Source organism: Coregonus clupeaformis, chromosome 19 (assembly GCF_020615455.1).
Source record: "Coregonus clupeaformis isolate EN_2021a chromosome 19, ASM2061545v1, whole genome shotgun sequence".
Taxonomy (NCBI): Eukaryota; Metazoa; Chordata; class Actinopteri; order Salmoniformes; family Salmonidae; genus Coregonus; species Coregonus clupeaformis.
Genome location: NC_059210.1, coordinates 18,918,661 through 18,941,455, shown reverse-complemented (window position 1 = coordinate 18,941,455; position 22,795 = coordinate 18,918,661). Strand labels below are relative to the sequence as shown.

At 41.8% G+C, this 22,795-nt stretch overlaps 1 protein-coding gene across 2 annotated transcripts in view; it reads left to right on the top strand.

The window, feature by feature from the left end:
• Window positions 1–22,561, top strand: part of cpt1ab (carnitine palmitoyltransferase 1Ab (liver)) — a 64,718-nt gene extending 42,157 nt beyond the window's left edge. For both annotated transcript variants that reach the window (XM_041837629.2, XM_041837628.2), the window contains exons 10-19: window positions 4,805–5,000; window positions 14,038–14,226; window positions 14,941–15,046; window positions 15,203–15,319; window positions 15,968–16,132; window positions 17,527–17,658; window positions 19,627–19,779; window positions 20,041–20,154; window positions 20,273–20,365; window positions 20,562–22,561. In XM_041837629.2, coding sequence (XP_041693563.2) covers window positions 4,805–5,000; window positions 14,038–14,226; window positions 14,941–15,046; window positions 15,203–15,319; window positions 15,968–16,132; window positions 17,527–17,658; window positions 19,627–19,779; window positions 20,041–20,154; window positions 20,273–20,365; window positions 20,562–20,648 — 1,352 coding nt within the window. In that variant the 3' untranslated portion in view covers window positions 20,649–22,561. The remainder of the gene's footprint in view (window positions 1–4,804; window positions 5,001–14,037; window positions 14,227–14,940; window positions 15,047–15,202; window positions 15,320–15,967; window positions 16,133–17,526; window positions 17,659–19,626; window positions 19,780–20,040; window positions 20,155–20,272; window positions 20,366–20,561) is intronic.
• The last annotated feature ends 234 nt before the right edge of the window (window positions 22,562–22,795 follow it).

The following is a 22,795-nucleotide window of genomic DNA, read 5'->3' as shown; positions in this document are numbered from 1 at the left end:
TATTGTACTTGTACTTTACAAACTTAACTTGGAATTAAATTAAATTGGAGAGCTGTAAGTGGACAGCCTTGCTCAGTCTTAAAGGGATTGTACACACAAATTACAAAATTACACATTGGTTTCCTTACCCTTTAAGCAGTGTAAGACAGCAATCGATAATTTGGGTTGGTTTATCTGGTTGTTGTCTCCAAATGCTAATGCTATCCCCTATATTACAGGGCTCCAGACTGCAACCATTTAGTAACATTTTTAATTGGTCGCACTTGTGCGAGCTGCACATTCTACCTGGTTACCTCAATCAAAACATCTCAATGATCATTATTGAGCTCAAAGCACAATGTTTTACAATCAAGATATCTGATATGGCTTTAAAATACGGAGTGCGCAAAATTGTGCATCGCCATCGCAAGTGCACTAGGCCTCATTTGCGAAAAGAATTTTGGACATTACATTTACTGTTAGATTAATACATGGTTACTAGCAGTAGGTGTTATATTTAGAGTTAGCGATCTAGCTAATGTGTTTTGATTGTCCACTTCCTCAGCTGGTGAATTGGCACCAATTGAATTAGGCCTATATTAGGGATGTGACAAATAGAAACATTTTCGTAATATTTAAACAGCAATTTTTTTCATTGGTTTTCCTTTAAAACGATAAGTAAATATAATACAAATTTGGAATCCGCTTCGGGCAGGTGACATTTTTGTCCCGAAGACAACCATAAATTCACGTTGACTCTAGTGTTACTTCCACTTGTTATGTGCATTAGTGACTCGTAACAAAAAATATACCTAGCCAAGTGATCACAGTTCTTCTCCCTACATTCTCTTTTCTCTCCGTTACACGTCTGTCACTCAATTTCGATCTGACCGCTCCCTACACACACTCATGCTGTTCACCCAAGCTCCCATTAGGCCTACATAAATTATTGCCTATAAAAAAGTCTAACTGATAGAATACACAAACAAAACTGTAGGCAAGCTACATTCCTTAGCAAATCAGGACAGCTTAATCAAAGTGGTTGATTAAATTAGGGAAATATGTGTTCCAACCACGAGCTGCAGTTTTGGAATAAAAAATGCATCTTGTCTATTTTAGGCTTTTAGCTAACTGCTATAGTGTGCCATTTAGAATAGGTTACACCCCCCACTAAACCTAGGCACGTTCTAGATTGAAATATGCAACAACAACAATTTTTTTTTGATGAAGGCAAATTGCATATTCATTAGTTTAGGGGCCTACTTTGTTTCATGATTAACAAAAGCCCGCCCACCAAGTATAAGCTCACAAATCAAACACAGGGCAAAAGAAAAACGCACCAAATGCAGGTATCTACATTTTAGTCATTTAGCAGACGCTCTTATCCAGAGCGACTTACAGTTAGCGAGTGCATACATTTTCATACTGCCCCCCCCGTGGGAAACGAACCCACAACCCTGGCGTTGCAAGCGCCATGCTCTACCAACTGAGCTACACGGGGCCCTACTGGGTTAAAAGGGAACAATTGTAGCTTTCTAATGCTGTTAACTGTATGTCTCAACTTCCGTTATTAAGGGAATAACACCCTGTTGAAACTAGGAGTAAACGGTGAACAGTGACATTGATGAGAAAGACGCACCTATTCCAGTAGTGCGAGTTGCAGCTCAAATGGTGCTCGCAGTCCTTCATTTAGCAAATTACCACACAACTCAAGGAAGCCATTGACAATGGCTGCATATCATTTGCAATAATTTCTGTAATCAGCGCTTTTTTCCAACTGTTAACGACGATGAAGTGCGGAGCGCTTTATATCCGTGGCAAATAATTTGAAAGATTCATATCCCCTCTTACTAACATTACAGCATTGTTGCATCAGGTAGGCCTGTTTCTTTAAAAAATGTCCCTTTATGATGGGACCAGTTAATGGTAGTTTTGTGATAACTGCACTGTGATTTAACTTTTGTGGAGGAAATAACACATTTTTGGTTAGGGATTTTTTCTTAATGTTAAGGGTTCAATTTAATTTAATGTTCACACCCTTAGCCTATATAAGTGCACATAACGATGAAGGCAAATTAATCTCTATAAAAAAAAAAAAGGTAAATTCTGGAGTCCTATTATGAAAGCAAAATATAACAAAAATGGTCTAATTGTCAACCCAAAATTCATGCCAATCACTGGATTAGGTTGCATATCAAAATATGTTCAATCATGCATTCCTGCTTGGACATGTTAGCTGTAACAACTTTTTTATTGAATACCATCTCAGTAGTCTGTTACACCAAAGCAATAAGGCACGAGGGGGTTTGGTATATGGCCAATATACCATGGCTAAGGGCTCTTCTTACAGCCATATACTGTACCACAAACTCCCGAGGTGCCTTATTGCTATTACAAACTGGTTACAAATGTAATTAGAACAGTAAAAATAAATGTTTTCTCATACCAGTGGTATACGGTCTCATATACCACTGCTTTCAGCCAATCAGCATTCAGGGCTCGAACCAGCCAGTTTATAATTCTTAATAAAGCATTGTGAATTACTTTAATGACTTTATAAGATGATGACTCAAATCTATTCTATTGGGGGGGTGCCACCAAATCATGGGGTGAAAAAATTAGTGGCACCAGCGTCACCTGGGGAAAATGTCTGGAGCACTGTATTAGCATTTTTCGTGTTTCATGTCAATTGTAATTTGGGTGAACTATCCCTTTAAGTCATCACTTACCAGTTTAACCTTTGATTAATTGTTGATCTCCAAGATGGCAAGGTCTCATTGGACAGCTTTAAGGAAATGACCTCAAGTCGGGTGCGATAAACTGGGTTTTCCCCTAAATGTTCAGTCCAATAAGGAAAAAACACACTCACTGACCTAGTCTCTGTCTGGATTGTGTTCATTAGGAAAACTTTTTTTAAATGTTTTGCAACGGAAAACGAAAATGAGTCCAGGTAATCCCTCCCTGTTTCAATTCATTTTCCTCCGTTTGGTGCCTAATGAACACGACCCACTTCTGTCACCCCATGAATCTCATTAATGATTCACTTTCAATTGTAGTCAAATAGCAGACACTCTTTTCCAGAGGAAATCACAGTAAGTGAATTCAGATACGAAGATTGTAAAATAACATTTCAAACCAGTTTTTTATGGGAGATACATTTATAAATGATATATGACCCACCTTAAGAAACAAACCTAATATCCGGCATAAGTAATCTATCAATGTATGTTGCGTGAACTCAATTTCGGAGTTGTTTTAATCGGTGGATTGATGAAGACTTTGATATCACTCTAACTCGTTTGGAGTGCTCAATTAACAAACCAATCATGCTTTAGAATAAATCATAGTCTAGATGTTGCAATTATGTATAATATTTAATGTGTAAATATAGTGTAATATAATGTAATGTATGACACAGTGAATGTTTGTGTGCGGCTCTGTAGAGATGAACAGAGGAAACTCCTGAAGAAATGAAATTCCAAAAATATGATAAAAGCAGAAATGTCACAAAATATTATTTGTATTCAGTCATGGATCACCATAATTGAAAACAATGTCAATAGGGATAGCTTTTAAAACAGAGGTGCATTTCCCATGGGTGCAAGTCTGTTTCTGACTCCATCTCCTTTTCCGTTGTCTTCCAAAACAATATTTAAGTAGTGTTTTTAGTAACATTTAATAGTATTTTAGTAGAGTACTATTTTAGTAGTGTTTAGTAGTTTTTTTGTAGTTGTTTGGCTAAGCAATGAGATAATGTTGTATAATGCAGAAGGTCTGGCACTCAGCCTACATCCAATCCATAAACACCCAAGTAAAGATACAATTACTCAAGGTGCAATTAAACTAAGCAGATAGCCTAGATGTTACCTGGGTGCGAGGTTGTTGTTTTCGGGAACAAAGCTCCATGGAAAAGTGTTCCTAGCATCCCGTAGACCCCTTTCCCCTACCTCCATTCCCCTAACTGGGCAAACGCTTGTTTGAAAGCACTGAACACCGCCAACACCTTTCTTCAAAAAGAGAAGATGTATTAATTATGTGTGGTATTCCACCAACAATCGTTTGGACCCCCACCCAAAATCATTGCCCCCATTCCATCCCCCCACTCCCTAGTCACACTGCTTTAGTTTGTAGATCGAATAAACCAGTCCCCTTCACGTTTTCTAATTCAAAATTAATATCCTTTGAATAGTGCATAGATGTTCACTTGAATAAGAAAAACTGTCTCACAACATAGATGACTATGGTTATCGACCCTCCGGTATGATACTTATGGTGTTTTGGTATTTCACAGAATGGGACTACCACCATCATTGTTTTCCTTTTGTTGTGGATATTTTGACACATACTTCAATTGGCTTATCAATATTGTCCAATTCCACAAAATCCACCACCTACAAACTCCCTATACAACTTTATTGGATTATTATATCTTTAAGTCTTTAGCAGATAAAGCTATGTGAAATGCCTGGCTCTTCTTTACCCTTCTCTCCACATCCCTCTGAGATCAGAGAGCTAAGCCAGCACAGCCATCCTAATCATCATTACATTATCTCTGACTAGGACCAGCGTTTACAGTACACTGTTTACCCAAAAATGATACATACAAGGAACCCAAAAATCATGACGTTATTACAACTAGATAACAACCAGTTACTTTGTTGTAAACTTGTTGTAATGACATCATGTCAACCAGCTTTGCCCGCTGGGAAGGGAATTTGGTTGAGAAAACTCTGAAATCAGCTGTTCTGCCTATCCTTGCACCCTCTCCCACAACTCTCCCTCTTTCCTCTCTTTCCTCTTTCCCTCCCTCTTTGAGTATATCCAGATACTATTCAACATGTGGACGAGAGCAAGCACATCGCCGTGTTCAACAAGGGGCGCTTCTTCAAGGTGTGGGTGTTCTATGATGGGCGCCTGCTGTTGCCGCGGGAGATCGAGCAGCAGATGGAGAGGATCCTGGCTGATAAGAGCAAACCCCAGGAAGGGGAGGAGCACCTGGCTGCGCTCACCGCAGGGGAGAGGTGGGTGGGGCTGCTGACAGGAAGTGATGTCATTACGGCATACTTACTGGCTTGCTACACTAGACACATAACTTTTGCCAGTGTAGCAGTTAAAAAACCTACTGTTTCCCGATGCCCCAATGTAGCTCCTATGTTAAGGTGCATTTATGTTGCCCTGACATGGGACGATTAAGTACTATTGCTTATACAGTGGGGAAAAAAAGTATTTAGTCAGTCACCAATTGTGCAAGTTCTCCCACTTAAAAAGATGAGAGAGGCCTGTAATTTTCATCATAGGTACACGTCAACTATGACAGACAAAATGAGAAAAAAAATCCAGAAAATCACATTGTAGGATTTTTAATGAATTTATTTGCAAATTATGGTGGAAAATAAGTATTTGGTCAATAACAAAAGTTTCTCAATACTTTGTTATATACCCTTTGTTGGCAATGACACAGGTCAAACGTTTTCTGTAAGTCTTCACAAGGTTTTCACACACTGTTGCTGGTATTTTGGCCCATTCCTCCATGCACATCTCCTCTAGAGCAGTGATGTTTTGGGGCTGTCGCTGGGCAACACGGACTTTCAACTCCCTCCAAAGATTTTCTATGGGGTTGAGATCTGGAGACTGGCTAGGCCACTCCAGGACCTTGAATTGCTTCTTACGAAGCCACTCCTTCGTTGCCCGGGCGGTGTGTTTGGGTTCATTGTCATGCTGAAAGACCCAGCCACGTTTCATCTTCAATGCCCTTGCTGATGGAAGGAGGTTTTCACTCAAAATCTCACGATACATGGCCCCATTCATTCTTTCCTTTACACGGATCAGTCGTCCTGGTTCCTTTGCAGAAAAACAGCCCCAAAGCATGATGTTTCCACCCCCATGCTTCACAGTAGGTATGGTGTTCTTTGGATGCAACTCAGCATTCTTTGTCCTCCAAACACGACGAGTTGAGTTTTTACCAAAAAGTTCTATTTTGGTTTCATCTGACCATATGACATTCTCCCAATTCTCTTCTGGATCATCCAAATGAACTCTAGCAAACTTCAGACGGGCCTGGACATGTACTGGCTTAAGCAGGGGGACACGTCTGGCACTGCAGGATTTGAGTCCCTGGCGGCGTAGTGTGTTACTGATGGTAGGCTTTGTTACTTTGGTCCCAGCTCTCTGCAGGTCATTCACTAGGTCCCCCCATGTGGTTCTGGGATTTTTGCTCACCGTTCTTGTGATCATTTTGACCCCACGGGGTGAGATCTTGCATGGAGCCCCAGATCGAGGGAGATTATCAGTGGTCTTGTATGTCTTCCATTTCCTAATAATTGCTCCCACAGTTGATTTCTTCAAACCAAGCTGCTTACCAATTGCAGATTCAGTCTTCCCAGCCTGGTGCAGGTCTACAATTTTGTTTCTGGTGTCCTTTGACAGCTCTTTGGTCTTGGCCATAGTGGAGTTTGGAGTGTGACTGTTTGAGGTTGTGGACAGGTGTCTTTTATACTGATAACAAGTTCAAACAGGTGCCATTAATACAGGTAACGAGTGGAGGACAGAGGAGCCTCTTAAAGAAGAAGTTACAGGTCTGTGAGAGCCAGAAATCTTGCTTGTTTGTAGGTGACCAAATACTTATTTTCCACCATAATTTGCAAATAAATTCATTAAAAATCCTACAATGTGATTTTCTGGATTTTTCTTCCTCAATTTGTCTGTCATAGTTGACGTGTACCTATGATGAAAATTACAGGCCTCTCTCATCTTTTTAAGTGGGAGAACTTGCACAATTGGTGGCTGACTAAATACTTTTTCTCCCCACTGTATGTGAATTCAAGTTCGGAGCAGTTTGACCACGAGCCGGATGCCTTTGTACCTGATTCCCCTGGTGAATCTTGAACTGGCCCGACCTGCTATCACTCTACATTTGTGTGCACCACAAGGGACAACTAATTGTGCCAGTATAAATTGCTGTCAGGATCTGGGGCTCTCAGACCAACTCAGATGTATTAAGATTCCGTTTTACGGCATGCAAAGGAAAAGTTACAGTTAAAACGTTTTGCAATTATTATTTTTTGTTATTGGAAATGTTTAGGTAGTCCCTCCCTTTTTCAGTCCATTGTCTTCCGTTTGGGGCCAAATGAACATGACCCTAGTCAGTAGTGCACAGTGCAATGTGTAATGTGTGGAGCATTTCATAAAGAATTGAACTGTGTGAAGGGATAATATGTGACCCACCACCTCAATTCGGTCTTATGTAGCAACATTTTAAATTGTGTTTTTTACATTGGATAAAAGTACAGACTGAATGTTTTGGTACACCTACTGGAGAGCTCTTCTTTGTCTACACCCATTCAGCAGCGTTCACACTCTCTTAAGCCATAGCCCCACCCATCTCTTTAAGGATTCACGTGAGGCCATGTGCTAAACAGAGTGAGTAAGGTAGTGTAGTAAACAACCAAAGATTTCAAGACTAAAAGAGGTGAAAGTAGTAGCAAAAAGTAGTAGAAAAAATACACTTTATCTAGTCCTTGGCCTATATCCTAATCTGACTTTGGTGCAGGTCATGTTATTCTTCACATTACAGTCTCTGGTAAACACACGCTATATCAAATAAAATCAAAGTTTATTTGTCACATGCACAGGATACAGAAGGTGTAAACGGTAGAATAAAATGGTTACTTGCATATTTGCATAGTAGCAATATGAAAAACAGAATGTGTCCAGAAAAAAATATTGTATAAACATTTTATAATCATTAGATGATGCTTACCCACACACACTTGTCTAAATTGATGGGTCATGTGAAATAAATGCTAAAACCACCCCCCAGCCACATCTAGCTAAGTGGATGGGTCACTATTGTCTAGATATGCACACATGTAGGGCTCCCGAGTGGCGCAGCGGTCTAAGGCACTGCATCTCAGTGCTTGAGGCGTCACTACAGACCCCCTGGTTCGATTCCAGGCTGTATCACAACTGGCCGTGATTGGGAGTCCCATAGGGCGGCGCACAGCGTCGTCCGGGTTTGGCCGGGTAGGCCGTCATTGTAAATAAGAATTTGTTCTTAACTGACTTGCCTAGTTAAATAAAGGTAAAAAATCATAAAATACAATAGATGGCCATAATCACACCCAGACACATCTGGCAAAGTGGAGTCTTTTGTTTAGACATGAACCATAATCCCAACCCATAGCTACAGTACAAACGGATTGTCATAGCTAGCCACCATGCATGAAATGCTGTAGTATGATTCTGCAGGTAGCTAAAGCTAACCAATTAGGTTCAATGTTTGCTAGCTAGCTAACAGTACGCTTTAACTTGCAATGAAAACAACTTTCTGACAACATTTGAAACATATCATATCTGAAAATGTAGCTAGACTCTCTTACCCGTATACATGGATGAACGCTACATGCCAGAATGGAACCACTTTGACTAAGTAAGACGTCTTGTGTCTTTTCCATTTTGTTTGTAGCTAGCTAAAGTTTGTTTGGCCCGTTTTGTCAAGTCACTCCGGTTCACACTGACCGTGTGCAGAAAGTAGTCCATCACAACTTTTCCCCACTGATCTTTGTCGATAGCGCCTGCTAAATTCAGGGCAGCAATGTTGTAAAATTGATTAAATTGATATTTTTTGTCACTGGCCTACACACTACCCCAGCGTTTCCCAAACTCAGTCCTCGGGACTCCAAAGGGTGCATGTTTTGGTTTTTGCACAGTTGATTCAAATTATCAAAGCTTGATGATTAGTTTATAATTTGAATCAGCTGTGTAGTGCTAGGGCAACAACCAAAACGTGCACCCCTTGAGGTCCCGAAGACCAAGTTTGGGAAACCCTGCACTACCCCATAATGTCAAAGTGGAAATATGTTTTTCAAAATTTTTACAAATGAATTAAAAATGAAAAGCTGAAATGTCTTCATTCAATAAGTATTCAACCCCTTTGGTATGGCAAGCCTAAATTTCAGGAGTAAAAATGTCACATAATCAGTTGCATGGACTCACTCTGTGTGCAATAAGAGTGAACATGATGTTAAATGACTACCTCATCTCTGTACCCCAGACATACAATTATCTGTAAGATCACTCAGTCGAGTAGTGAATTTCAAACATAGATTCAACCACAAAGACCAGGGAGGTTTTCCAATGCCTCGCAAAGAAGGGCACCTATTGGTAGGTGGGTAAAAAAAAATGCTGATATTGACTATCCCTTTGGGCATGGTGAAGTATAGTAATATAAATATAATTACATTTTGGATGGAATATTAATACACCCAGTCACTACAAAGATACAGGCGTCCTTCCTAACTCAGTTTCCGGAGAGGAAGGAAACCGCTCAGGGATTTCACCATGAGGTCAATAGTGACTTTAAAACAGTTACAGAGTTTAATGGCTGTGATAGGAGAAAACTGAGGGCGGATCAACAAAATTGTAGTTACTCCACAGTACGAATTTACAGAGTGAAAAGAAGGAAGCCTGTACAGAACAAAAATATTCCAAAACATGCATCCTGTTTGCAATAAGACACTAAAGTAAAACTGCAAAAAATGTGGCAAAGAAATGAACTTTATGTCCTGAATACAAAGCATTATGTTTGGGGCAAATCCAACACAACACATCACTTTTCATTTTTTCAAGCATGGTGGTGGCTGCGTCATGTTATGGGTATGCTTGTCATCAGCAAGGACTAGGGAGTTTTTTTGTGATAAAGAAACGGAATAGAGCAAAGCACAGGCAAAATCCTAGAGGAAAACCTGGTTCAGTCTAATTTCCAACAGACACTGGGAGACAAATGCACCTTTCAGCAGGACAATATACAACGCTAAATATACACTGGAGTTGCTTACCAAGACGACATTGAAGCCGTCATAAGACGGCCTAGTTACAGTTTTTACTTAAATCGGCTTGAAAATCTACGGCAAGACTTAAATGGCTGTCTCGCATTGATCAACAACCATATTGAGCTTGAAGAATTTTAGAAAGAATAATGTGCAAATATTGTACAGTCCAGGTGTGCAAAGCTCTTAGAGAGTTACCCAGAAAGACTCACAGCTGTAATTGCTGCCAAGGTGATTCTAACATGCATTGACTCAGGGGGTTGAGTACTTATCAAATCCAGATATATTATTATTATTTTTTGTTTTTTTATTTACAAATGTTAGAATTTTTCTTCCACTTTGACATTATAGTATTTTGTGTAGATCATTGATGAACAAAGGTAACACAACAAAGTGGAAAATGTCAAGGGGTGTGAATACTTTCGGAAGGCACTGTACATTGTCTACACTGTATACAGTGCATTCGGAAAGTATTCAGACCCCTTCACTTTTTCCACATTTTGTTATGTTACAGTCTTATTCTAAAATAGATTTTTCAAAACATCCTCATCAATCTGCACACAATACCCCATAATGACAAAGTGAAAACAGGTTTTTAGAAGTGTTTGCAAATTAAAAATTAAAAACAGAAATACCATATTTAGATAACTATTCACACCTGAGTGGCGCAGTGGTCTAAGGCACTGCATCGCAGTGCTAACTGTGCTACTAGAGATCCTGGTTCGAATCCAGGCTCTGTCGCAGCCGGCCGCGACCGGGAGACTCATGGGCGGCGCACAATTGGCCCAGCGTCGTCCAGGGTAGGGGAGGGAATGGCCGGCAGGGATGTAGCTCAGTTGATAGAGCATGGCGTTTGCAACGCCAGGGTTGTGGGTTCGTTTCCCATGGGGGGCCAGTATAAAAAATAAAAAAAATGTATTCACTAACTGTAAGTCGCTCTGGATAAGAGCGTCTGCTAAATGACTAAAATGTAAATGTAAATGTAATGTAAATCTAAGAGACTCGAAATTGAGCTCGGGTGCATCCTGTTTCCATTGATCATCCTTGAGATGTTTCTACAACTTGATTGGAGTCCACCTGTGGTAAATTCAACATGATTTGGAAAGGCACACACCTGAGACAGGATTGTGTCGAGGCACAGATCTGGGGAAGAGTACCAAAACATTTCTGCAGCATTGAAGGTCCCCAAGAAAACGGTGGCCTCCATAATTCTTAAATGGAAGCAGTTTGGAACCACCAAGACTCTTCCTAGAGCTGGCCGCCTGGGAGAAGGGCCTTGGTCAGGGAGGTGACCAAGAACCCAATGGTCACTCTGACAGAGCTCCAGAGTTCCTCTGTAGAGATGGGAGAACCTTCCAGAAGGACAACCATCTCTGCAGTACTCCACCAATCAGGCCTTTATGGTAGAGTGGCCAGATGGAAGCCACTTCTCAGTAAAAGGCACATGACAGCCCGCTTGGAGTTTGCCAAAAGGCACCTAAAGACTCTCAGACCATGAGAAACAAGATTCTCTGGTCTGATGAAACCAAGATTGAACTCTTTGGCCTGAATGCCAAGCGTCACGTCTGGAGGAAACCAGGCACCATCCTTACAGTGAAGCATGGGGGTGGCAGCATCATGCTGTGTGGATGTTCTTCAGAGGCAGGGACTGGGACACTAGTCAGGATCGAGGGAAATATTAACGGCGCAAAGTACAGAAAGATCCTTGATGAAAACCTGCTCAGGACCTCAGACTGGGGCGAAGGTTCACCTTCCAACAGGACAATGACCCTAAGCACACAGCCAAGACAATGCAGGAGTGGCTTCAGGACAAGTCTGTGAATGTCCTTGAGTGGCCCAGCCAGAGCTCGGACTTGAACCCGATTTAACATCTCTGGAGAGACCTGAAAATAGCTGTGCAGCGACGCTTCCCATCCAACCTGACAGAGCTTAAGAGGATCTGCAGAGAAGAATGGGAGAAACTCCCCAAATATAGGTGTGCCAAGCTTGTAGGTTCATACCCAAGAAGACACAAGACTGTAATCGCTTTGTCATTATCGGTTATTGTGTGTAGATAAATGAACAATTTAACCAATTTTAGAATAAGGCTGTAACGTAACAAAATGTGGAAAAAACAAAGGGGTCTGAATACTTTCCGAATGCACTGTATAGTAAAATATTGTCTGCATATAATGAGATTCTGCAGCAATTTTTGTTATTTATTTCGATTGACGAATTGCCTGGGCCAGGAGTTCCATGCGTAATAAATATAGCAAATATTGCGGATATTGCCTGTTATAACTATGGCTGAGGGATTGGCAAATACACTGCTCAAAAAAATTAAGGGAACACTAAAATAACACATCCTAGATCTGAATGAATGAAATAATCGTATTAAATACTTTTTTCTTTACATAGTTGAATGTGCTGACAACAAAATCACACAAAAATTATCAATGGAAATCAAGATTTTCAACCCATGGAGGTCTGGATTTGGAGTCACCCTCAAAATTAAAGTGGAAATCCACACTACAGGCTGATCCAATTTTGATGTAATGTCCTTAAAACAAGTCAAAATGAGGCTCAGTAGTGTGTGTGGCCTCCACGTGCCTGTATGACCTCTCTACAACGCCTGGGCATGCTCCTGATGAGGTGGCGGATGGTCTCCTGAGGGATCTCCTCCCAGACCTGGACTAAAGCATCCGCCAACTCCTGGACAGTCTGTGGTGCAACGTGGCGTTGGTGGATGGAGCGAGACATGATGTCCCAGATGTGCTCAATTGGATTCAGGTCTGGGGAACGGGCGGGCCAGTCCATAGCATCAATGCCTTCCTCTTGCAGGAACTGCTGACACACTCCAGCCACATGAGGTCTAGCATTGTCTTGCATTAGGAGGAACCCAGGGCCAACCGCACCAGCATATGGTCTCACAAGGGGTCTGAGGATCTCATCTCGGTACCTAATGGCAGTCAGGCTACCTCTGGCGAGCACATGGAGGGCTGTGCGGCCCCCAAAGAAATGCCACCCCACACCATGACTGACCCACCGCCAAACCGGTCATGCTGGAGGATGTTGCAGACAGCAGAACGTTCTCCACGGCGTCTCCAGACTCTGTCACGTCTGTCACATGTGCTCAGTGTGAACCTGCTTTCATCTGTGAAGAGCACAGGGCGCCAGTGGCGAATTTGCCAATCTTGGTGTTCTCTGGCAAATGCCAAACGTCCTGCACAGTGTTCTGCTGTAAGCACAACCCCCACCTGTGGACGTCGGGCCCTCATACCACCCTCATGGAGTCTGTTTCTGACCGTTTGAGCAGACACATGCACATTTGTGGCCTGCTGGAGGTCATTTTGCAGGGCTCTGGCAGTGCTCCTCCTGCTCCTCCTTGCACAAAGGCGGAGGTAGCAGTCCTGCTGCTGGGTTGTTGCCCTCCTACGGCCTCCTCCACGTCTCCTGATGTACTGGCCTGTCTCCTGGTAGCGCCTCCATGCTCCTGATGTACTGGCCTGTCTCCTGGTAGCGCCTCCATGCTCTAGACACTACGCTGACAGACACAGCAAACCTTCTTGCCACAGCTCGCATTGATGTGCCATCCTGGATGAGCTGCACTACCTGAGCCACTTGTGTGGGTTGTAGACTCCGTCTCATGCTACCAGTAGAGTGAAAGCACCGCCAGCATTCAAAAGTGACCAAATCATCAGCCAGGAAGCATAGGAACTGAGAAGTGGTCTGTGGTCACCACCTGCAAAACCAGTCCTTTATTGGGGGGTGTCTTGCTAATTGTCTATAATTTCCACCTGTTGTCTATTCCATTTGCACAACAGCATGTGAAATTTATTGTCAATCAGTGTTGCTTCCTAAGTGGACAGTTTGATTTCACAGAAGTGTGATTGACTTGGAGTGTTCCCTTTATTTTTTTGAGCAGTGTAGCATTTTAATCATTTTAATGAAATTTAAGCCAATTCCCATATGTTCCAAGACAGACCAGAGATACAGTATGACAATTCTAGTCTATCAAAAGCTTTTTCTGCATCGAGCTGCTAATGGAGGAAGTTATTTATTCTGTCTACGCGTAAAAATGAGCTTGGGATGGGCAGGATTTTTATCAGGACGGGACAGGAACGTTCCGGGGTTATAGAACTGTTGTGTGAAAAAAATTGACAGGACAAGACAGGACAGGAATCTTCACTTCCGTGTCAACCTCTAATGTCCGCTCCACTACTCCTATTTGACCTCTAACCCTGCTCACCAGGACACCATGGGCCAATGCACGTGAGACCTACTTCAGAAGCGGCAAGAACAAGCAGTCACTGGATGCCATTGAGAAGGCTGCCTTCTTCGTAACCCTCGACGACTCAGAACAGAAATACGAGGCTGACAACCCGGTGAAATCATTAGACAGCTACGCCAAGTCCCTCCTCCACGGCAAATGCTACGACAGGTGAGTGGCTGAAACCAGTCAAAGGTTGTGATTGAGCAAGTTCCAACCAATGACAGCCAAGGAGGGCAGCTCAGGCTATCAATCCACTGAGGAATTAGAACAATTCCCACTAGGCACAGACGTCAATTCAACATCTATTCCACATTGGTTCAACGTCATTTGGTGGAAATAACGTTGATTCAACCAGTGTATGCCCAGTGGGTTATGTCACATTGTGCTGTTTCTACAGTATACCTTGGTCCAAAATCTGTTTGTGCGTTCTTGCCAACTCCTATGGTCATTGTCACGACAAACTTGGCAAGACAGCACAAACAGATCTGGGACTAAGCTACTGTTTCTGTAGGCCAGTTACCATAATCTCGCTGCAGTTGTTACATCCATTTTTAGACTTTTAAATTAATGTTATATAGCCTCCTCCATTGATTATTGAACAATATAACTTATAGATGCCTCATGAGTTTAGTTCAACTGTCATACCCCATCAGAACCCAACATATAAGCTTGTTTTACTTCTTAGTTTGTAAACAAACAATTTATAGCCTCAAAACATGGTTAAAAATATAATATTGATATCATGGATGGTCAGTCCCTGTATCCATAGCTCTGTCCATGAGTTTGAGAGTGGTTTCATTTCTCCAGTCCCATCCCTCAGCTGTTTAGTAACTGCAGATTGCCCCTTTAAGATACATTTTACATGGTGCTGTGTTTCTCCAGGTGGTTTGACAAGTCCTTCAACCTCATCGTCTTCAAGAACGGAACCATGGGCCTGAATGCCGAGCACGCCTGGGCCGACGCACCAATCATAGGCCATCTCTGGGAGGTATGTCCCATACAACAGCCAATCGGCTTATTTGTGAATTGAGCGAATTTCGGCAGGTCTGTCCTTTTAACATATTGTGAAAGATTTTCAATCTAAAGAGTTGAGCTCTGTCATTGTATTGTCAGTTACTGATTTTCTCTCCCCTCCATCTCTCAGCAAGTCTTGTACATGGACCCTCTGGAGCTGGGCTACACTGAGGAGGGCCACTGCAACGGGGAGCCCCACCCCAACCTGCCCGGACCCCAGAGGCTGCAGTGGGACATCCCTGCAGAGGTGAAAGGAGAATTGGTTACATTTATATTTGTATTCCAAAACCGCCAAATGTCCAACCTTTGTTTCATGGCCAGGTACTGATGGCCCTTTGAATGCTGGATCGTATTCATTAGTGAAGACCAAAACATTTTCCATTGCATAACAATTTGCTAACGTTTGCACCAATGAAAACAAGCGTTTCTTATTGTACAAGATCAGGTAGTCCCTCCCTGTTTTGGTACGTTTTCTTCCGTGGTGTCTAGTGAATAAGACGTCTTTGTTTGCGTTCTGTGAATATGACCCTGGATTCCAGTTGGTGTCCAGTGATCTAAAATGATATTTTATTTTATTTGACTTTCGCCAGAGCTACTGCTAACACTACTAGTGGTCCTCTGTAGCTCAATTGGTAGAGCATGGCGCTTGTAACGCCAGGGAAGTGGGTTCGATCCCCGGGACCACCCATACGTAAAAATGTATGCACACATGACTGTAAGTCGCTTTGGATAAAAGCGTCTGCTAAATGGCATATTATTATTATACTATTGGCTAAGTCAGGGGCTTGCAACTACATTAAGCCTTAGGCCACATCTAATTGGCTTGTGGGGCCGGATTTGGCCCGTGGGCCACCAGTTGATTGACATGTGTTCTACGTTATCTTGTGATCCTCAGTGCCAGAGTACAATCCAGAGCTCTCTGAAGTTGGCCCAGGCCCTGGCGGATGACGTGGACTCGCACATCTTCCCCTTCAAGGACTTTGGCAAGGGCCTGATCAAGAAGTGCCGCACCAGCCCCGATGCTTTCATCCAGATTGCCCTGCAGCTCGCACACTTCAGGGTGAAGGGATTTCAAAATATATTTAACGATTATTCAGGGCTCGACCTTCACGCAAATAGCCGGACAAGCAGAATATAGATTGAACTTGTCAGAGTGAACAAGTTAAAAAAATAAAATAATCCTCCGGATGCGATGTGTAAACTCCAATGTTTCCCCTGTATTAATTTAGCAGCGCCGCTACGCCGCTGCTAAATTGTTGCCGCCAAAAATATATTGAACATATAAAAAAAAAAATATTGGTCAATGTGCGCTTTGAAGATGCTAGAACTGTCCACATTTACTTTTCCTCTGTCAACAGCTTTCTATTGCTACTACATTTATTTCTCAACTCTTAAAAATGAACGATCTGCACTGTTTTAGTAAACGTAAGCGCTCCACTATTCACCATGAGTGCATAGGGTCTAAATGTAACACGGGTCAATTGTAACAGGGAGTAGGCCTACATTATAGTCACTGTGTTTTTGGGGGGATATTAAAGTCATCAATATGTTGCTATCTTTTAACAAGATCATTTTTAGAGTTTGGGATCTAGCTAATGATTAGCCCAATGGGGTATGCATATTGTCAACACCATGCTTCAGCCTTTGTATTTAGCTATTATGCAGCATCAGGTGGGCTACAGATGTTAACAAAGATATTTATAACTAACCCAAGATAGTTAATCTGTATCGGGGAAGAACAAGCAAGGAGGTGGGCAAAGTCAAGCACGAGCTAGCGAGATCTTATTGGTGCGTTGTAGCATGTGTTTGTATATTTCCATTAGGGAACGCCTCATCTGTGAAGTGTGCGTGTGCACAAACTAAATTCGGCCTTGCACTCCTTCTAAACAACGCAGTTTTTTTTAAAACTTCGGCAAACGTCAAGTCTACAAAGCGTAGTGCACTGTGTTCATAACATGTTGTAGTTTTGTGAACAGAAAAATGTATTGAGATCAGATGTTTCATCAATGAGAAAATTAGCAGCATAGATGGCGTCAGCATAATTTTATTTTCATTCATCTTGCAGTAGAATGTCCATGTTCTATGCAGAGCTGTTGAGCAGTTATTAAAAAGACATTCATTGTACTTTACAGCTTAGACCAGAGGCTAGAACGTGTTTTTGATTGGTTGTTATGGTTGTATCGTTGAGGGGACATGGAAACATTTGCTCTGAAAGTGATCCCAACTATAGCTATCGTTGTTGTTCTCCACTGTTGTAGTGTGAAGGCTGATGTTCACTTGAATTCGAACGATTTCTGTTAACGTTATAGTTTTCGTTATAGTTATCGCCCTAGGTGTGGATGGCACTTTAAACTGTCAGGGAAACTGCCCCTAGAAGTACAAGGCAATAATTAAGCCATGATGTGTAACAGCTGACGGCATGTTTATTATTACGTACTTGTATGTTCTCTGCAGGATAAGGGAAAGTTCTGTCTAACGTACGAGGCATCGATGACACGTTTGTTCAGAGAGGGCCGTACGGAGACGGTGCGCTCCTGCACCATGGAGACCTGCGCCTTCGTCCGCTCCATGATCAGAGACGAGACGGTAAGGGTCAGAGTTCACAATGACCCCTCACCTCACTCCTGCTTATATCCTCCATTCTCCTTTTTAAATCAGTGTGGTTTGTGTGTTGTCAATCATACATCCAAAATACTTAAACAATGTTATTGTGGGGTGCTGTCCACTAAAAGGAAATGACTACCACACTCCAGGAAGAATTGTACGATATTCTTTAACCGCCTAAGGTTGATGTCTGTGCTCCTGCGGAAATCTAATTAACATAATAATAAAAATCCCCATCAAAATCCATCGGTTTAAGCTAGAGATATGTCTTTTTTTGCATTGGAATGCGTCTCGATGCAACGCATCCGCCTATGTTGCACTTCCGCATCTGCGGTGAAAGGTGACAGAGCTAGAGCGGTGTTTGTCAGACCATGAGACATCCCGAAAATCTGTCTTCTCACAAAATCGTCGGCCTACAAACTATTATGTAAGATGAGACTCTCACTAACACGATGGTGATCTCCGTTTTGCACTACGATCCCCACAAGCATATTGGGACTCATCGGAAGTTGGTACAGCCGATCTGCCAACTTCTGTCTGTAGCGTCCGAACAGTTTGGGCTACACACTAATATGACCCCTCTGTGCAAAGATGAGACTCTCACGTACATGCCAGTTATTTTGCTTTAAGACACGCACAGGGCTCACAAGACTCGTCTGAAGGTCCCCCGGTACCAGTTGAAATAATTAATGGAAGTATTAAAGGAGACTGTTTAGTGTCAGAAATAAGGGGTTAAATATAGTGAACAAAAATATAAGTGCAACATGCAACAATTTCTAAGATTGTACTGGAGTTACAGTTCATAAAAGGAAATCAGTCAATTGAAAGTAATTAATTAGGCCGTAATCTATGGATTTCACATGACTAGGCAGGGGCGCAGGTAGGGTATAGGCCCATCCACTTGGGAGCCAGGCCCAGCCAATGAGAGTGAGTTTTTCCCCACAGAAGGGCTTTATTACAGACAGAAATACTCCTCAGCACCCCCCTCCCCTCCTCAGACGATCAGGTGAAGAAGCCGGATGTGGAGGTCCTGAGCTGGCGTGGTTACACCAGGTCTGCGGTTGTGAGGCCGGTTGGACGTACTGCCAAATTCTCTAAAACGACGGAGGTGGCTTATGGTAGAAAAAATGAACATTAAATTATCTGGCAACAGCTCTGGTGGACATTCCTGCATGCCAATTGCACACTCCTTCAACACTTGAGACATCTGTGGCATTGTGTTGTGTGACAAAACTTCACAAGGTACACCTGTGTAATGATCATGCTGTTTAAACAGCTTCTTGATATGCCACACCTGTCAGGTGGATGGATTATCTTGGCAAAGGAGAAAGGCTCACTAACAGGGATTTTAACAAATGTGTGTGTTTTTTTTTTAGAGAAATAAACTTTTTGTGCGTATGGAAAATGTCTGGGATCTTTTATTTCATGAACCATGGGACCATCACTTTACATTTTGCGTTTATATTTTTGTTCAGTATACAGTACATGTAAAAAAATAAATGTTTCCTGATCTTTCTTATATCTCTGATATAGGACAGACACTTCAGAACAAACTTCCTTTTGTTGTTCCATGCAGTGAATCTGTTATTTAATGTGTTTGTATGGGCTAATAGCAGTAAGGCCAAAAATACTTTTTCTAAGAATTGTTTAATATATTTTTTTATACTTCAAGGGGTCTTAAAATTCAAAATCAAATAGCTAAAGGATCCTTGGTATGACCTTCTTAAAACAATTCCATATACAGTAGTTTAGTAGAACCCCCCCTCCCCCGGCTTATACAGAGCTTAGACTCTTATGGGTTAATTTAATTAAAAATAACAAGGTTAAACAAAGAGAAACAGAAGCCAATGCCCAACATTTTGGCTATATTGTCAAGATGCCTTTGTACCTCCTTCTTTCCCTTTATCTTTATGGTTCTACCTCACCTCATCTCTCTCTCTCTGTCCTCAGAGAGAGGAGCGTATGAGACTACTGAAGGAGGCATCAGAGAAGCATCAGAACATGTATCGTGAGGCCATGACAGGGAAGGGCATCGACCGTCACCTCTTCTGCCTTTACGTAATCTCCAAGTACCTGGGAGTGGACTCTCCCTTCCTCCATGAGGTGAGTGATGGTTGCTACGGACACTGAAAAGTAAAAAAATAAAGTAGAAGTCGAGTCTTGACTTGACTTTATTAAACCCATAGTGCTGGTTTCCCGGACACAGATTTGAGTCCTGGACTAAAAATAATTTTTGATGAAGATTCTCCATCTTGCTTTTCAGTTCAGGAAAACTGCCCGTTAGACTGCTTACAAGATAATGATACAAATGTGTAATTTGGTTGAACTGTCCCTTTAAACTGTCTGTGTTTCTGTGTCCTGCAGGTTCTGTCAGAGCCCTGGAGGCTGTCCACCAGTCAGACTCCACTGCAGCAGGTGGAACTTTTTGACCTGGCCAAACACCCTGATTTTGTCACCTCCGGAGGAGGCTTCGGCCCGGTGAGTATTCTCTTCTCTTCTCTTCTCTCACTGCTGAATCCTTCTAAATGTCATCCATGTCCAGGTAGTTTGGTGCCTAATTAAAGAGACCCAGCTTATCTATGGTTGTCTCCTCTAGGTGGCTGACGACGGTTACGGAGTGTCTTACATCATTCTTGGAGAGGACCTCATCAACTTCCACATCTCCAGCAAACACTCTAGCCCAGAGACCGTATGTTTACATGTGATACAATTCCACTCAGTTATGCTATTTTGCTATGTCTGCAATTTTGGTTTTACAGTGTTCATTTTACAGTGCTCTCTCTCTCACACCTCTCTTCTACCGGTTTCTCATACCTCTCTCTCCTACCTCTTTCTATCCCTCTAAATATCATTCTCTCTCTCGCTCTCTCTCTCTCTCGCTCTAGGACTCCCACCGCTTCATGGGTAACATTAAACAGGCCATGCTGGACCTTAAGGGTCTGTTTGACTTCAACAAGAAAGCCATCAAGTGATTTTTCTCTCCTAGTTTGAAGAAGATAAAACAAACAATTTTAATATTTTTTAACAGAAAGGCATGCTCTTCCCGAAGCTTTTACATTGAAATTGTTGAGTTTTTATTCTAAGTGAATTAATGTTATGAAAATGTATAATTAAGTATGGAAAAATATATTTGTCACATTTCATTTTGTTTCTTTTTTGTTTTATTCTTGTGATGGGGTTGTTTTAACTGTATGTAGCGCACAGTTAAAAAATGACAGTTTCTCTGCCAGACTGTATGCACCAGTGCCTTAGTGACCCACTAATGTAGAGGCCATGAGGGAGGACAGTGAGTGGGAGTACTTTCATGTTGCCCCTAGACACTGATCTAATTTCAGTTTTGCATTTTGTTAATGATGAAGGTAATATGTAAGTAGGGTAAACTGATCCTAGATCTATCTTGTGTTATTTCTCGTGTGTACTGACAGTTTTTCCTTCTTTTAGCTGCTACGTTTTTATGACTAGTGATAAAGTTGTGTATTTTGTTGTGTTGTCATTTTCATACTCAGGTTTATAACTTGGCCTAGTTTTAGGGTTCAGTTTGCCGCAGCATTACAGGTTTGCCGTGTACAGTAAGGTTTTGGGATGCACTACTACTGCTGAATTCCAAATGGAACTCTAGCCTCTACCTTCTAGATCTTCTGTAGATCTGAAAATATTTAAATCTATGGTGAAATTTCCACTTAGCCTATCCAAGGGCTCGATTGAGTAATTACCATAATGATTGTCGAGGGGTAAGAAAGCGATTTAGAATACAGAACACTACGCCACACAGCAGATAGTAATGTGTAGTAAGCATGGATATTTGTGTTTTAGTAGAAGGACGATATGGTATCGTTTTGGAGTAATCTCGCCTGGGCCAAGTTCAGCATGGCACAATGTTGTGGAACGTAGAACAAACATGCCTCTCTAACACGTAAAAAGAGGAATCACGTCAAATCTATTCATGACATTCCTAAATGTTTTCCTACTGAACATGGCCCTGCATTGCATGTTAAATATTGAAGCCCCTCTGTGCAGCTGTTGATGGGTTAGGGGCGGTCACTGCATTCATTGTTTGGCAGCGCTCTATAGGACTGGCCCTTCAGATCACACTAGCCTAACTGCCTTTGTATCCTTTAGCCAGAAAGCGATAACAAGCATTTCTTATTGGACAGGCTCAGAACCCACCCCTCCCCTCCCTACCGTTTCGGACTGTTTTCTTCAGTTTTGTGTATAATGAACACGACCCAGGTCTCAGACCACAGACAATCTGACTATATCTGCTTATAAAGGGAATTTTCATCCAGGGGTGAACTGTCATGATGTATATCATAATAATATCGACCGACTGTGTTGTAGTTCCGTTTGTTGTAGATCATTTTGTTAAGTGAAGTGATTGGTCGACTGTTATATTTCACCAACATGAATACAGTGTCTCGAGAGACTTGCAGTGTGTTGAATGTAAACATTTTTTGACAATAGTGGAGCAGTACACAGATGCAAGATACATAGGAATAGACAATGCTACATAGGAAAGACTTTAAAAAACTGTAGGTTTGCCAAGGTTGGCTCATGAGTAGGCTAACTTGTAACCAAGATACATTATTTGCTCATTTAGGAAGTGACATGGACAACATTTTATTTTATGATTAAAAAAAAAAAGTTTTTGACATTACTTTGTTATCGCTGACTTTGTTATCGCTGACTTTGTTATTGCGTACGTGGAAAACAATCTATTGTAGTTGTCGTACAACTTCTCTCACGGTAGACCCGTTTACACCTCTGCCTGGTTTTGATGATGAAGCTAGCTGTACATGTTTGTCTCTAATTTAAAGATACGTGTAAAAGGACAAGCAGCTGAAATACCAAAGCTTTTTAACACAATAAAAGCAAATGTCAAACACTCTTTGAATGTGAAGTTACATTTTTACATTGTACAGTACATTGTGGGCTCATTGCAGTTTTACTTACTCAAAAGTGTTCCCAGGGCAGATCATTAATTTGATTGGCTTATGAAAGGTTGGGCGGAGCTAACTTTTTTCAACATACAGTGTATTCGGAAAGTATTCAGACCCCTTGACTTTTTCCACATTTTGTTACGTTAAAGCCTTATTCTTAAATGGATTAAATAAATGTTTTT